The sequence below is a fragment of the Rhinopithecus roxellana genome, chromosome 3 (genome assembly GCF_007565055.1).
Source record: "Rhinopithecus roxellana isolate Shanxi Qingling chromosome 3, ASM756505v1, whole genome shotgun sequence".
NCBI lineage: Eukaryota > Metazoa > Chordata > Mammalia > Primates > Cercopithecidae > Rhinopithecus > Rhinopithecus roxellana.
The window spans coordinates 16,819,938-16,836,126 of record NC_044551.1 but is presented as its reverse complement, the minus strand read 5'-3'; the positions used below and the strand labels follow the sequence as shown (position 1 = coordinate 16,836,126).

General features: G+C 43.5%; 1 protein-coding gene and 1 non-coding gene across 2 annotated transcripts; both read left to right on the top strand.

Moving 5' to 3' along the window:
* The first annotated feature begins 540 nt into the window (after window positions 1–540).
* On the top strand, window positions 541–3,433 carry RPL37 (ribosomal protein L37). The gene is made up of 4 exons (XM_010381792.2): window positions 541–692; window positions 1,241–1,376; window positions 1,581–1,665; window positions 3,314–3,433. Exons 1-4 carry the CDS (start codon window positions 690–692, stop codon window positions 3,381–3,383), a joined length of 294 nt encoding a protein of 97 aa, XP_010380094.1. The 5' UTR covers window positions 541–689; the 3' UTR covers window positions 3,384–3,433.
* LOC115896700 lies at window positions 3,152–3,231 on the top strand. Its single transcript, XR_004056602.1, has one exon. It is a non-coding gene; the product is annotated as a small nucleolar RNA SNORD72 (small nucleolar RNA).
* Window positions 3,434–16,189: the final 12,756 nt, after the last annotated feature.

Below are 16,189 nucleotides of genomic sequence, written 5' to 3'. Positions count from 1 at the left end.
CTTGGCACAATGAAATATGGGATCAGATAACTTGCCTCTGATTTACTACAGTAACGACAACAATAACAAAAATAACTATTTGCCTTTCCCTTTACATTCTAAGCTCCAGCTCCAGGTCTCCATACTCCTCAAGACCTCTCACAGGGAGAGTCAGCGTCGGCCAAAAGCTTCCGGGATCGGAATGAGGAGGCGGCTGGAGAAGTTGCTTTCTCCTGAATAGGGATGATCCCAGACGCACACGGTCATTACACGCCGGGGACGCTCAGTCGGTGCGTGTACCCCCAGGCAGGGCCAGCCCCGCATTCCAGGTTCTCCATGTGCCCAGACGACAGTAATCCACGGTATGGCAACAGATCTGCCTGCTAACGCGCGAAACCGATCAGCATTAATAGTAGCACCAGCAACAGCGGCACGAAAAGCAGCTCACGGTCCAAGCGGGTCGGGCGAAGACTCGGCCAGCGGGTCGCCAGCCAACTGAGAGTCCCGCCCACCTTTCCGGCACTGAAGATGCGATTGGCCGCGCCTGGTACCGCATCCTCCTCTTGACCCCACCGACACTACGGCGACGGACGCTTGGGAACGCTGCACAGCGCTCCGCAGGAAGTACTTCCCTGGGCGGAAGCTTCTGAGCGTGATATAGCGGAAGTGCCTTCTCTTCCGGTCTCTCTGGTCTCGGCTGCAGAAGCGAGATGGTGAGTTGTGAGCAGGGTCTGTGTGAATCGCGTTCCATCCTCGTTCTTTGTGCCTCCCTGCCTGCTGTCCTTGGGTGGCTGTCAAGATTCCGGATAAGGGGAACTGGTGGGCAGAAAAGAGGCATGCGGTGGCCCTCAAGAGCCAGAAGAAGGGCTGCTAATTGGTGCTTGGGGGACCGATCCCGCCGTAATTGTGGAGCTAGAGCCGCATTGTGTCCCTTGCTTCGGTACAACCTTTGGAGACCTTTCACAGCTCTAGCCTTGTTTGGGAGCTGAAGGAAGGAGTTTGGGAATGTTTGACTGTGTGTAACAAATAATTCATTGGTGATTCTGTCTGGCCGGAGTCTATAAAGATAAGGTATATTTCAGAACGTTGCAACTCTTGTGGAGGGCTTTGGGTAACGTGAAATGCTGGTATTTGGAGTCTTCTCCCACAGTTCCGACCTTTATGATTGCCTTTAGATTTTATCAGTACTTGGTTTCCCGGAGAACTCGAGTAAATCTAGAAATTGCCACGTTTCATAATTATCTGTTCCTTTAATGTGCAGACGAAGGGAACGTCATCGTTTGGAAAGCGTCGCAATAAGACGCACACATTGTGCCGCCGCTGTGGCTCTAAGGCCTACCACCTTCAGAAGTCGACCTGTGGCAAATGTGGCTACCCTGCCAAGCGCAAGAGAAAGTGTAAGTAACATTTTTCAGACCAACTGTGTTAGCTTTTGTTTGTATTGCACTTAAGTGGGGACATAGATTTGAACTTTATTTGGTGCCTATCTTAAAACTTGTACATCTGTATGCCGATGAGGTGGCATAAAACTCGTGTGTTAACAATACCTACAAGGTGTGTGGGGGAAAATCGTTTGAAATCTTTTCTGAACTTTGTTTTAGATAACTGGAGTGCCAAGGCTAAAAGACGAAATACCACCGGAACTGGTCGAATGAGGCACCTAAAAATTGTATACCGCAGATTCAGGTACAGTTTGTATGTTCGATCATAATTGGTCCTATGGGCTTGAATGAAACCTTCGTGTTTACTTATAAAAAGAACACTATGATGGTTACTGGGGATGAGTTGTTGGAAGCATTTTTATTTTTGGTGGTTCTTGAGACAGGGCTTCACTATGTTGCCCAAGCTTGAGTGCAGTGGCACGATCACGGTTCACTGCAGCCTCAGTCTCCCCAGCCTCAGGTGATCTCACCTCAGCCGCCCAGTACCGGGGACTTCAGGTGTGCGCTGCCACATGCCCAGCTAATTTTTAATTAGTATTTATTGTAGAGAATGGGATTTTGCCATGACCTAGGCTGATCTCAGAACTCCTGGGCTGAAGCCATTGGCCTACCCAAAGTGCTGAGATTACAGGCGTGAGCTACCGCCCCAGGCCAGATGTTGAAAACTTTTATTTTCTGCCACTGTAACCTTGAGGTCAGTTACTTTGGATTTTATTAGTTTTTTCACTAAACAATAGTATAAATTAAATGTCAGGAGCATTGTTTGAGCCAGGGTCCCAAAGAGTTGATATTTATTAGGTTTATCTTTAATTGTTATCAAAATTTGTCGAGACAGGAGTGAATAAGATCTGGGAGTCAGGCTTTGTTCAATCTTCAGTATAGTGGCTGTGGGCAAGAGTGCTATAGAAAACAGCCCTGGTTGCTGCTATTGCCTTAAGCTCTTGTTACCCAAGAGTCCTGGCCTTAGAGTTATAAATGCAGAATCTCAGCTCCGCCCTAGACTTAGCTGAGAGAACCTGCGTTTTAAACAGTAGTTTCTAAGAGATTAACCCATCTAAGATCTCAGCTAAGATTCAGAATGATGCAGATTAACTTTAAAGCTGGTGCTCCTTCCCTTACTATGTTCTATTTCAGCAGTTCTCAGCTGTTGATATTTTGGGCTGGATAATTCTTCGTAGTGGGATTGTCCAGTGCAAAATTGAATATTTTGCAGAATCCCTAGCCTCTACCCACTCAGTTCTCCAGAGTGTCCAGTTTTAAAGATAACAAGGCAGTTCAGGGCTTTGTAGACACCCATAGATGTGTTCATGTGCTGAAGCAACTTTCTTTGCACTCGGTCATACGTTTTTGTGGGCTTAATGTTGAATGGTCTGTTAGTACGATATAGGAGTTAAGAGCTTGAACTGAAGCCAGGCTTTTAAAAGTAGGATAGTTGACCTCTCTAAGAGTAGATATGGATGTTAAGTAAGTTAAAATGCAAAACTCTTGGTTTAGAAAATGTCTGCCATTAAACATGGTCATTGTTTTTTCCTTGCTTAGTCAAAGCAGTTGTGATCTATTCTCAGCATAGGGAACCATTTTCACAAATAATCTTTGATCTCTTGCCAAGTAGGAACAAACATACTGGCCCTTGACTAGTATAGCCAAATAAGTTTTTGAGCCTTAATTGCAATTGCGATTAACTATATCCGAAAATGGGTATCTTTAAGCAAAGTGAAGTAAAGAATTGCAGCTTATCAGTGATGTTGTAAAAATAAATGTCTGAACATATGAATGCAGTACTGATTTTAGCATTTAACTGAGATAAGCGCATTGAAATCTGTTTAACAAAAATTAAAATTGATTCATCGATGTTGCTAAAGTAACTTGTTCTTGTTTTTGACATCGTGCAGGCATGGATTCCGTGAAGGAACAACACCTAAACCCAAGAGGGCAGCTGTTGCAGCATCCAGTTCATCTTAAGAATGTCAGCGATTAGTCATGCAATAAATGTTCTGGTTTTAAAAAATACATATCTGGTGTGTGCTGAGGTATTTTTAATCAGTTAGGCTTGTAGTATCAGTGAAATAATGTAGGTTTAAGGACTGGGCTAGCTTAATATCAGATTTACTTGTTAAGTGACTGTTTTAGAATGTTTCCCTTGGACTGGGGTTATAACGCGGTTTAAGGCAATGACTAACAAGCAGAATTCCAGGAGTCCTTGAAGCAGAGGGCACTGGAAGACAATACAGCAGATTAAAATAGCACAGCTCATGTGGCATAGATGGGCATTTAAGACGTTCGAGTAAATTTGAAAGAGCATGATGTTTAAATTACCTTTAGTAGCATGTTCGTTTGCTATACTGTCATGACTTTAGGAGGATGATTATTAGTCACATAGAGCCTCGGAGTACCACTGGGAACATACGGGTAGAGGTTTAGGTGGCTTCTGTTTTTCAAAAGATGATCTTATCCTAGTATCTGTAATGCTCACTTGGCACACCTGGCTTGTGGGCAGTCTGTAAGGTGACTAGCTAAGTGAAAAAAGCCTGCTAGGTATGACTCAGGAATAAGTAGGTTTGAGAAAAGGTAGGGCTGGGTACAAGTAAAGTTTGAGCAGGAAATAAAGGAAAATCAAGTAAAAACCCTGAGATTTGTAGACTGAAGGCAATGATATGGGACTACTTGGTCGAATTTTTTTAGCCCTCAACTAAATCAACTTGTTGTGTGTTTCTGTGCTGAAGCAAGCACTGAAACTTGCTGTCATGCCTTCCCAGTTTTGGTGGATTATTGACAGGGTTGGGGTTTTTTTAAGAAATGAAGGGACAAAGTCAACCAACTGCTGAGTGAGAGGGCAGGGGCAATTGACGGGAACATGAATGCTAGAACAGCTACATAAAATAGTGATGTAGCCAAGTCATGCTGTTTAAATTACAATTCACTGTGTTCAGAATAACATCTGAGGTTCTTAACCTGGCCTTGGAAGGGTATCCCTTTTACATGTAACCTGGAATGGTTTTATAATGTGCTACCCAATTGCTACTCTCATCCTGTATTTTAACTCCTAATTTACCCTTCAGGTCTCAGCTTCTGAACATTCACTGGTAAAGAAACCCTGCTGATTAAATCTCTCTTGAGCTTCTTCCCGTAATGTGAGACTATACTTTAAAGATGCATGGTCAGGACTGGGCACAGTGGCCCACGCCTGTAATCCCAGCACTTTGGGAGGCCTAGGTGGGTGGATCACGAGGTCAGGAGATCGAGACCATCCTTGCTAACACGGTGAAACCCTGTGTCTACTAAAAATAACAAAAAATTAGCTGGGCGTGGTGGCAGGCGCTTGTAGTCCCAGCTACTCAGGAGGCTGAGGCAGGAGAATGGTGTGAACCCTGGAGGCGGAGCTTGCAGTGAGCCGAGATTCCGAGATTGTGCCACTGCACTCCAGCCTGGGCAACAGACCAAGACTGTCTCGAAAAAAAAAAAAAAAGATGTATGGTTAGAGTCCAGTTGCCATTGCTTTTCTTATTTACAGATAGTGCAATGGCACAATCCCAGCTCACTGCAGCTGCTTAATTCCTGGGCTCAAGTCAAGTGGTTCTCCTGCCTCAGCCTTCTGAGTAGCTGGGACTACAGGTGCACACCACCATACCTGGCTAATTTTTGTGTTTTTTGTAGAGATGGAGTTTCACTCGGCTAATTCTTTTTGTATTCTTAGTTGAGAGTGGGTTTCAACATGTTGACCAGGCTGGTCTCGAACTCGACATCGTGATCCACATGCCTTGGCCTCCCGAAGCCCTGGGATTACAGGCGTGAGCCACTGCGCCTGGCTGTCGTCACCAAACTTGAAAGTGAAGATAGACTAGACTTTCAGTCTAGTGAAAGTACCTTCCCTCTTGTTGCCCAGGCTGTGAAAGTACCCTGGACCTCCATGTAAATGACCCTTGAGGCTGGGTGTGGTGGCTCACAGCTGTAATCCTGGCACTTTGGGAGGCCGAGGTGGGCGGGTCACGAGGTCAAGAGATCAAGACCACCCTGGCCCACATGGTGAGACCCCGTCTCTACTAAAAATACAAAATTTAGCTGGGTGTGGTGGTATGTGCCTTTAGTCTCAGCTACTTGGGAGGCTGAGGCAGGAGAATCGCTTGAACCTGGGAGGCGGAGGTTGTGATGAGCCAAGATTGCACCACTGCACTCCAGCCTGATAACAGAGCCAGACTCTGCCAAATTTTCAAATGAAACTAAGCAGTGGATTTTGCATTGGAGATGGAGTTAAACTGTGTTGCCCAGGCTGATCTTGGACTCCTGGGTTCAAGTGATCCTTTCATCTTGGCCTCCCAAAGTGCTGGGATTACTGGGACGAGCCACCACATCCCACCTGTTGTCACTATTTCTGTCTTTAACAGCACTTAGTCCTGCCTTAAGTTATGTATAAATAACCATTATACTTTAAATTTTTCAGCAGAAATTATGCTTTTTTCTGCAGTGTTACGTTTAGGTGTGCAAAAATTAAATTTAATGTTAAATTTAAATAAATGTTAAATTTATTTTTCCTAAGTACCCCATGTGCTTTTCAACTCTGTCCTCTGCCTGAAAAGCCTCCCTCCAGCCCCTACTTCCTTCCCATCTCTGTTCACAAAGTCAGGTTGATTTGCCCCCAACTGTCAAATAAAGCAGACTACCTGTTTACACATGTAACTGGTTATGTTCTGTAAAGTTACAAAATTAGAAAAGCTAATAGGTTGAATCTGTGGTGGCCGGGTGCGGGGGTTCACGCCTGTAATCCCAGCACTTTGGGAGGCCGAGGTGGGCGGATCACCTGAGGTCAGGAGTTGGAGACCAGCCTGACCAACATGGAGAAACCCGTCTCTACTAAAAATACAAAAAATTAGCTGGGCGTGGTCGTGCATGCCGTAATCCCAGCTGCTCAGGAGGCTGAGGCAGGAGAATGGCTTGAACCTGGGAGGCAGAGTTTGCGGTGAGCGAAGATCACGCCATTGCACTTAAGCCTGGGCAACAAAAGCGAAACTCTGCCTCAAAAAAATAAATAAATAGAAAGGTTGAGTCTATGGCATTGAAAACCTTTGGGAACCATACCTTAATTGTAACTCCCATAGTAACTGCCCTACACTTAATAAAAAGTAGTAACAGGCAGATTCATTCAGTAAACTATTGAGCCAAAGTTGAAAGTACAATTTCTTCAGAGGCCTCACCTCTAATTGAGACACAGATAATTACATATTGTTCATATATATATATATGCACACACACACACACACACACACACTATGATGGATAAATGCACCAGTTGCTGTGAGAGCATTGGAAAGGAGTTTGTCATTTAATAGGTGAAGCCAGGCTAAGATTTAAGCTGAACCAGGGAAGACTTGAAGCAATCATGATGAGAGAGGAGGTAAGTGGCTTTGCCAGCAATGAAACAGCTGACATAAGGGTAACCAGTCAGAGGGGGACATAGCTATGAAACTGCAGACACCCTGCTTGTCAGATTAGAAGAAGGTGGATGTAGGGTTGGTAAGAAAAGAATTGAGGGAAAAGCAGCGATCAGATTATGAAGAATTTGTCTTGACAAATTATGGAGGATTTAAAGCAGAATGTTAGGAATAGTTGTTTAGCAAGATGAATGTGGAAAGTGTTAGTGTGCATGTGATGAGTCTTGAAGCTGCAAACTAGGTAACAGGTTCTTATAGTTCATGTGAAAATCATGACTCAGACCAAGGCAGTGGCTGTGGGGCTGCTGGGGAGTTCTCTCATCTAAAACTTGAATGTGCAAGTGAGTAGCTAACTTCCAAGCTCCTCTTACTGTATGATTTTCTGCATCTCATAAGGTGTGTGGGGATTACATGAGATCATATATGTAACAATAGCATTGTGTCTAATACAGCAAGCCTCAAAAATAACAGGGAGACAGGTGTTTTGGGATGCCTTAGGTTTCTGGACAAAAGCAAGGGAGGAGGTGGTTGCTCCATTGAGATATAGAACGATAAGGAATATAGAAAAGAGGTAATAAGGGGAAAATAGTAAAGTTGGGTTTTATTGACATACCTGTGGGGACACCAGGAGGGAGGGAAGTGTTTAGGAAGCAGTTGAGTTGGAAAGTCAGGACTGGATATCTACATGTGGAAGTAACAATTGTGAATGGAAACTGATTTTAAGAGTTAGAATGGTGAAGATAATATAAGCGTGGAAATGAGGTAATAATGAGATTTGATAGGCATTTAGAAGTCAGTAAGCAAGAGGACTTGAGTTCATCGATGAACTTCAGTAACTATCCTTGATTTAATATTGATGGAAACCATTTGTGAATTTACAGACTCCAAAAACAAAAGATAATTTAGAGGCTCAAAGTAAGATGTGGGGAGTTGTCCACTGGAGACAAGTAGAGAGAGGGAGAAGTTCATTTGTTCACATATGTATGTGTGGTGCACCTACTGTGTGCCAAGCCATGTTAGAGATACAGTGGGAGCAAAACCAGATGTTGTTCCTGCCCTCTTAAAGTTGACAGTTGACTTCAGTGGTTGCAGAATTAGCTCAGGGAACTAGAATTGGACGTAGTCACACAAACCAAGAAAGGGGATTGTTTGAGAGGGGCAATCAGTCACATGTGGCTGAAGCCAAAGAGAATGAAGATATATTTTAAAATTCTGGATTTGGCAAAATTTAGGCTAGTGTTTACTTTTCATAAACCTCTCTCATGTTAGAGCATCAAAGAAAAACCAGTTTGCCAAGAGGTCAGGAGACTGGGCAGTGAGGAATGGGGAGCTTAAAGACAACACTAGACACTTTCGGAAGTTTACCTATTCTGTGGTTTCCTTTTATTTTTACTGACTAAATGGTGCCCTTCATTCACGAAGCAAATACCTATTTAGTGACCACTATGTGTCAAAAGCTATTCTATGCCCAGGAACTTTTAAGTGGAAAACAAGACAAAAGACCCTGCTCTGACATTTCAATCATGTATGCATGTACTGTATGTATGTGTGTGGAAGGTGACATAATAGGCAGTTACAGATAGTGGTAAGTGTGTCAAGACAAGGATAACATGAGCATAATAGACAGTGGGGATGGAGGAAACTTTAGAAAGGTGGTTAAGAAAGCTGAGTGATAAGGAGCCATTCTTTTGTCTTTACCTGATTGACTTATTCAGTCCTTTTTGAGTTTTGGGTTGCTTGCAGAGTTTAACCTTGCCTGTAATTGAAACTTTCCTTTATAATGGCATAACTTCATGTAACAAAAGCAAACTAATATATTATAGAATTATTTTACTGAAGAATTTGTTTTGGAGAAAGAGGCTATTTCACATATGGATTATATTTAGGTGTTTTTCTGTTTTTTTTTTTTTTTTTTTTTTTTTAACGAAGGAGTTGGATCATAATACAAGAGAAGCACAGGGCGAAGACTATGAATAACCTCAGGAACTAAGAATGGAAGGACTGGCCAGGCGTGGTGGTGCATGCCTATAATCCCAGCTACTCAGGAGGCTGAGGCAAGAGAATCGCTTGAGCCTAGAGGGGCAGAGGTTGCAGTGAGCTGAGATAACGCCGTTGCACTCCAGCCTGGGCGACAGAGCGAGACTCCGTCTCAAAAAAAAAAAAAAAAAGAAAGGACTTAAGCAAAATCTTCCTTGTAAGCAGAAGGATGTTTTGACAAGAAAAGTTGCAATGAAAAAATGGTTCTCATGTACATGAGTATATAGAATAAGCATCATGTGTGGATTGGATTGAAATTAAAACATTGCTTTTACTTTTGTGTCTTTATATGGTGGGAGTATACCCTGGTGCCCTAGGATAAAGACTTGACCTGACCCATATATTTTTAGATTACTCATAGATAACAGAAAATATCTTCATCATGATTGGTTGCAAAAACAGTTTTATTTCAATAAATAATATGTGCAGTCCTATGTAATCATCAGAATATAATCTTAACTCACTTATTCCAGCTCAGGCCTGCTTTAAACTGCAAGCTGGCAGTGGAGAGGGCACAATGCCTCTGATTTCAGCTTTCTCTTTATACTTTTCTGGAACTGTGAACTGCAAGTTAACTCCTCAGTGGGATTAAAGTGTAGACTGGAGGTACGAAAGGTGAGGAGTGAGGAGATGGGGTGGTTCTTCCTTGGCTGGCTGGCTTCATAATCCCTGGACCCTGCAGATAATTAAACTGACTTTTTCTCTCTCAGGCATTTATATGACCTCTTTGGAGGTTCTCTGCTGGGTTACCTCTCCTGTAGTTCCCTGGTATCTGATGGATCCATCTCAATTTAAAACAGTCTTCTGCCAGGTTTGGAGGCTCCTACCTGTCATCTCAGCACTTGGGGAGGCTCAGAGGTGCCATTCGCTTGAGCCCAAGAGTTTGAGACCAGCCTGGGCAACCTGGTGAAACCTCTATTAAAAATACAGAAAAGTTAGCCGGGCATGGTGATGTGTGCCTGTAGTCCCAGCTACTCAGGGTGCTGAGGTGGAAGGATCACTTGAGTCTGGGAGGTCCAGGCTACAGTGAGCCTTGATTGTGCCACTACACTCCAGCCTGGGTGACAAAGAGAGTCCCTGTCTCAAAAAAAAAAAAAAAAAAAAAAAAGTCTGTAATTATTTCCTAGCCCCTAGTATCCAGCCTCTGTCCTGAGGTTTTCTTTACTTCTGGAGGCTATTTAATGCTGACTCTGTCCTGAATGTCACACATCTGATCCTCAGGAAACATTCCCACATCCCTGGCCTGAAAAAATAAACAAGTTCAGGGAGATCGCATGGCAGCAGCCCTCTCCGGGCTCCCCAAGTAAATGGTTGTAGAAAACACATTTCAAAGTTCTCTGGGTTTCAAAGTAGAAGGTAGTAACTCCTTTGTCCAAGAAGGCTGAATTGAGCACTTATAATTCTCTTCAAAGAAATTTCTTCATTGGTCTCTATCCTGGACCCCTTCTATATCCTTGATATGGCTGAGGATTCTAAAAACTGACCAGTCTTACATGTGAGGGCTGGGATATAATTTTGTAAAATGATAAAAACTGAAAACTGTGACCACGTTCTTGGATGTATTTTCTTTGGGGTGTATGTGTGTGAGAGTGTATGTGACTATTTTGGTAGTTTCCCAAAGTAGGAAGAATCCCATTCTAACAGTGTTACATTTATGTAGCTCTGCAAATAAACATCTAGCAAATGTAAAAAGTATTTTCTTTGCCTTAAACAATGATTAAAATTATTTGAGCTCCTGAGGAGTGCTATATGAATAAAATTAGTCAGTTATTTGGAGGAAAGTTACTTTTTAAAAAGACAACTGGTAAAACAGGGTACAGGAGAAAGGCCAGCTTCCTCAAGTGAGGACAGTTGTTAGAAGTGACCGAGGAGCGTTCTGGGCACAGTGGCTCACACCTGTAATCCCACACACTGTGGGAGTCTGAGGCGGGTAGATCACCTGAGGTCAGGAGTTTGAGACCAGCCTGGACAACATGCGAAACCCCATCTCTACTAAAAATATAAAAATTAGCTAGGTGCAGTGGCACACATCTGTAATCCCAGCTACTTGGGAGGCTGAGGCAGGAGAATTGCTTGAGTCCAGGAGGCAGAGGTTGCAGTGAGCTGAGATCCTGTCACTGCACTCCAGCCTGGGTGACAGAGCAAGACTCTGTCTCTCAAAAAACAAAACAAAACAAAACAAAACAAAAAAAACCAAAGTGACTGAGGAGGAAGAGGCCAGGTGGCAAATGGAAAAGAATCACCATGGGTGAACAGGGCTAAGGCAATGTAGTATATGGTTCAGCTACCTCAGAGTGGAAAAGGTGTAATTAGGCAGAAACTATGGTCCCTGTGTCACAGGGAAGCAAACTACAGAGAAGCAGCAGTTCCCCAAGGGAGGAGAGATGGGAAGCAAGAAGCCTCAGAGAGAACAATTGTCCTATTAGGGATTGCTCTAGAGAGAAACCTCTGGGAACATACCCCTGTGAGGCAGCACAGCACAATGCTTTTAGAATTGTACGAGAGTTGATATACACCATTTATTTTGGAAAGGAAAAACCTAAGATACAGATTATTTGTTAAAGGGATGTATTTCTTTGGTGATAAAGATGGTGACAGTGTTGCTGGAATGCATTCCTTTAATAAAGATATTGTACAATGAAATATTATTTTGCAGCAAATTTGTCTTAAATAGAATCCATACTAGGATATGGCCTAGATGTGGAATCACAATGCTAATTATAAGCCATAAAGTACAGAGCTCTAAGACACCATTAATACACATAATAATTTTAGCATTGGGCCAGGCGCGGTGGCTCACACCTGTAATCCCAGCACTTTGGGAGGCTGAGGTGGGCAGATCATGAGGTCAGGAGTTCGAGACCACCCTGGTCAATATGTTGAAACCCCGTCTCTACTAAAAAATACAAAAATTAGCTGGGCTTGGTGGCGCGCCCCATAGTCCCAGCTATTCAGGAGGCTGAGGCAGGAGAACTGCTTGAACCTGGGAGGCGGAGGTTGCAGTGAGCCGAGATCTTGCCACTGCACTCCAGCCTGGGCAACAGAGTGAGATTCTGTCTCAATAATAATAATTTTAGCATTGGGTTAGCTCATCTAAAAGGTAATAGCAAGCCATTTTCTAATAACTGTGATTAGATCAAATCTGCCCTTTTCTGATCCCCCCCACTACCACAAGAAAGGTTCTAGAAGAGCACATATTGTGGAGTAAAATCCTCAAGTTTTAAAATTTTTGAACAGTTAAATTTTGAATAGATTTCATATTTGTCAGAGAGACAACTCTTGAGGTCCGAATAGATGAACTACCTGGAGATTTAAGGATAGTATCACATTCTGCCTTCTGGCATTTTTCAATGTCTTGAGTGCAGACAAATGTTGAAAATCTGTAGACAGGCACTAGATGTATGTAGTGAACTACCATGCTTTAGTCCAATAACCAAGATTTTCTTATTTCCTTGCAATAAGTAAACCTTGGGCCAACCATGGTAGCTCACGCCTGTAGTCCCAGCACCTTCAGAGGCCAAGGCAGGCAGATTGCCTGAGCTCAGGAGTTTGAGACCAGCCAGGACAACATGCTGAAACCCTGTCTCTACTAAAAATACAAAAAATTAGCTGGGTGTGGAGGCAAGCAGCTGTAATCCCAGCTACTCGGGAGACTGAGGCATGAGAATTGCTTGAACCCAGGAGGCAGAGGTTGCAGTGAAATGAGATCGCGCCACTGCACTCCAGCCTGCGTGACAGAGCAAAACTCTGTCTCAAAAAACAAACAAACACACAAAAAAAACCAACAACAAAAACACCTTGGTTATTGGACTAAAACACGGTAATTCACTACATACATATAAATAATATGTAGTGTATAAAAATTTAAACATTTCTCTGGTCAGCAGCAGAATGTAAAATAAAAAACATTTAAACATCTAATAAAAACAGCGTATCAGAGTTCAGTGAAGAGAAAAAAACAACACAGTAACTTGAACACGAAAAGTTTAAGGGATTCAGGTAATGAGGGACTGGGTATTAAAAGTTAAAGAGAACTCTACAGAATAAAGAGAAAGCAGAAATGGAGTAGCCACTGCCCCTTGAGCTGAGATAGAGCACCCAAAGAAGAGTCTTCCTCATCCCCAGAGCTGAGATCTAGATGTCAGAAAAAGTGCAACATAGCTCACTAGATGATGTGTCTTGCCCCTGGGACATCCTGGAAAACTACCAGAAGGAGCACCAGTGGCACTAAGGAGCTGCCTTGTCAACAGCATTCTGCTGTGAAGCTGCTCAAAAAGGTTCTTTGGGAAGCTTGTAGTCATGAGGTGCCTCTGGTCAGTGCACATGGCAGGAGCCTAATGCCGGAGAAGCCACCCACATTGTAGAAACCTAGCCCTGGAGGAATGACAGGCCCCTTTCTGACATTTACCAATTATCTTTTTTTTTTTTTTTTGAGATGGAGTTTCGCTCTTGTTGCCCAGGCAAGAGTGCAATGGCGTGATCTCGGCTCACCCTGCAACCTCTGCCTCCCAGGTTCAAGCGATTCTCCTGCCTCAGCCTCCCGAGTAGCTAGAATTACAGGCATACACCATCACGCCCAGCTAATTTTGTATTTTTAGTAGAGATGGGGTTTCTCCATGTTGGTCAGGCTGGTCTCGAACTCCCGACTTCAGGTGATCCACCCGCCTCAGCCTCCCAAAGTGCTGAGATTACAGGTGTGAGTCATTGCGCCCGGTCCCAAATATCATTTTAATACAGCTTAGAACTTGCTATGGTTTGTATGTTTGTGTTCCTTTATCTTAGTCTGTTTTTTGCTGCTATAACACAATACCTGAGACTGGGTACTTTACAAAGAACAGGAATTTATACTGTTACAGTTTTAGAGACTGGAAGTCTAAGATCAAGGTGCAGGCAGCTGGTGTGGACCTTCTTACTGCATCTTCATATGGCAGAAGAAAGAAGGGCAAGAGAGACAAAAAGAGGCTGAATTCACCCTTATTAATTCCACTCATGAGGGCAGGATCACCTCTTCTTTTTTGGTTTGTTTTTGAGACGGAGTCTCACTCTGTCACCGAGGCTGGAGTGCAGTGGTGTCATCTCGGCTCACTGCAATCTCTACCTCCCTAGTTCAAGCAATTCTCCTGGCTCAGCCTCCCAAGTAGCTGGTACTACAGCACATGCCACCACACCCAACTAATTTTTTTTTTTTTTTTTTTTTTTTTTTGCAGAGATGGGGTTTCACCGTGTTGGTCAGGCTAGTCTCGAACTCCTGACCTCAAGTGATCCACCCACCTTAGTCTCCCAAAGTGCTGGGATTCCAAGTGTGAGCCACCTTGCCCAGCCAGGATCACCTCTTAAAGGTCCCACTTAACACCATTATAATGACAATTAAATTTCAACTTACATTTTGATGGGGTTAAATATTCTAACAATAGCTCACTCCAAAATTCAAGTGGAAACTTAATGTCCCATTATTCTAGCATTGAGGGGTGGGGCCTTTAGGAGGTAGTGAGGTCATGAGGGCTGTCCCCATGAATGCAAACAAGGACTTTATAAAACAGGCTTCACACCCAGTGTGGCCCTGTTTGCCCTAAGCTTTCCATCACATAAGGAAATAGCATTTGTCCCCTTTTGTCTTTCTATCGCTTCCACCATGTGAAGACACAGCATTTGTAAGGATGAAGAATTTTTTTTTTTTTTTGAGACGAGTCTCGCTCTGCCGCCCAGGCTGGAGTGCAGTGGCCGGATCTCAGCTCACTGCAAGCTCCGCCTCCTGGGTTTACGCTATTCTCCTGCCTCAGCCTCCCGAGTAGCTGGGACTACAGGCGCTCGCCACCTCGCCCGGCTAGTTTTTTGTATTTTTTAGTAGAGACGGGGTTTCACCGTGTTAGCCAGGATGGTCTCCATCTCCTGACCTCGTGATCCACCCGTCTCGGCCTCCCAAAGTGCTGGGATTACAGGCTTGAGCCACCGCGCCCGGCCAAGGATGAAGAATTGAAGGCACCATCCTAGAAGCAGAAATGGCCCTCACTAGACACGGAATCTGCCTATGCCTTGATCTTGGACTTCCCAGCCTCCAGAACTGTGAGAAATACATTTCTTTTGTATATAATTGAAATAGCTTGAATATATATATGAATATATAGTATCATTTGAATATATGTCTCCACCAAATTTCATGTTGAACAGTAATCCCCAATGGTGGAAGTGGGGCCGGGTGGGAGGTATTTGGGTCATGAGGGGTAGACCCCTCATGGCTTGGTACCATCCTCTATATAGTGAATTCTCATGAGATCTGGTCGTTTGAAAGCGTGTGGCACCTCCACCACTCTCGCGTGCTCCTGTCCTACCATGTAAGATGCCTGCTCCCGCTTTGGTTTCCACCATGAGTAAAAGTTCCTTGAGGCCTCCCCAGAAGCCAAGCAGATGTCATTGCCATGTTTCCTGTACAGCCTGCAGAATTATGAGCTAATGAAGCCTCTTTTCTTTATAAATTACCCAATCTCAGGTATTTATTTATAGAAATGCAAGCATAGCCTAACAGAACAATCTACCCAGTTTACGGTATTTCGTTACAGCAGCCCAAACAGACTGAGAATAGTTTTACAACTTGCCTCAGTGGTTAATCAGCAAAGTGATTAATTCACTCCCAATCAAAACTTATTTGAACATTGGTTTGCTAATGATCAAAAATAATTGTCAAACAGGCAGACTATCCTGATGACGTGACACACACTTTCTCAACTCTAAAAGGGCATCTTATATTTGTTTTGTTAAGGAAGTACCTTTCTATAGCTTGCATGAACTGACCAAAGAGGCAAGAAAGTAGGGAATCTTTAACATAGAGCTAGCAGCTAAGGCATACTGTTTAAGATCAGACATGGTGCCTTAGAACACAGCCACACACAACTTGGTTGATTACATGATACAGGTGATGCAAGTGGGCCTGGACCTAAAACTAGACCTAATAACTAGGAGGAAATTTTGGGAAACATTGGACCAGCATTCCCAACTCTAAACATGTGCACTATCACAAAGACACAATGTTTTACCCATGGAAATGTGTTACTGTATTTATTTATAATACAAGAAAGTAGAGCAACTGTGCTGGGATTACAGGATGTGGTGGCTCATGCCTGTAATCCCAGCACTGTGGGAGGCCAAGGTGGACAGATTGCTTGAACCCAGAAGTTCAAGACCAGCCTGAACAACATGACGAAACCCCATCTCCACAAAAAATACAAAATTTAGTCAGGCATCATAGCACATACCTGCCTATAGTCCCAGCTACTCGGGAAGCTGAGGCATGAGAATCTCTTGAACCTG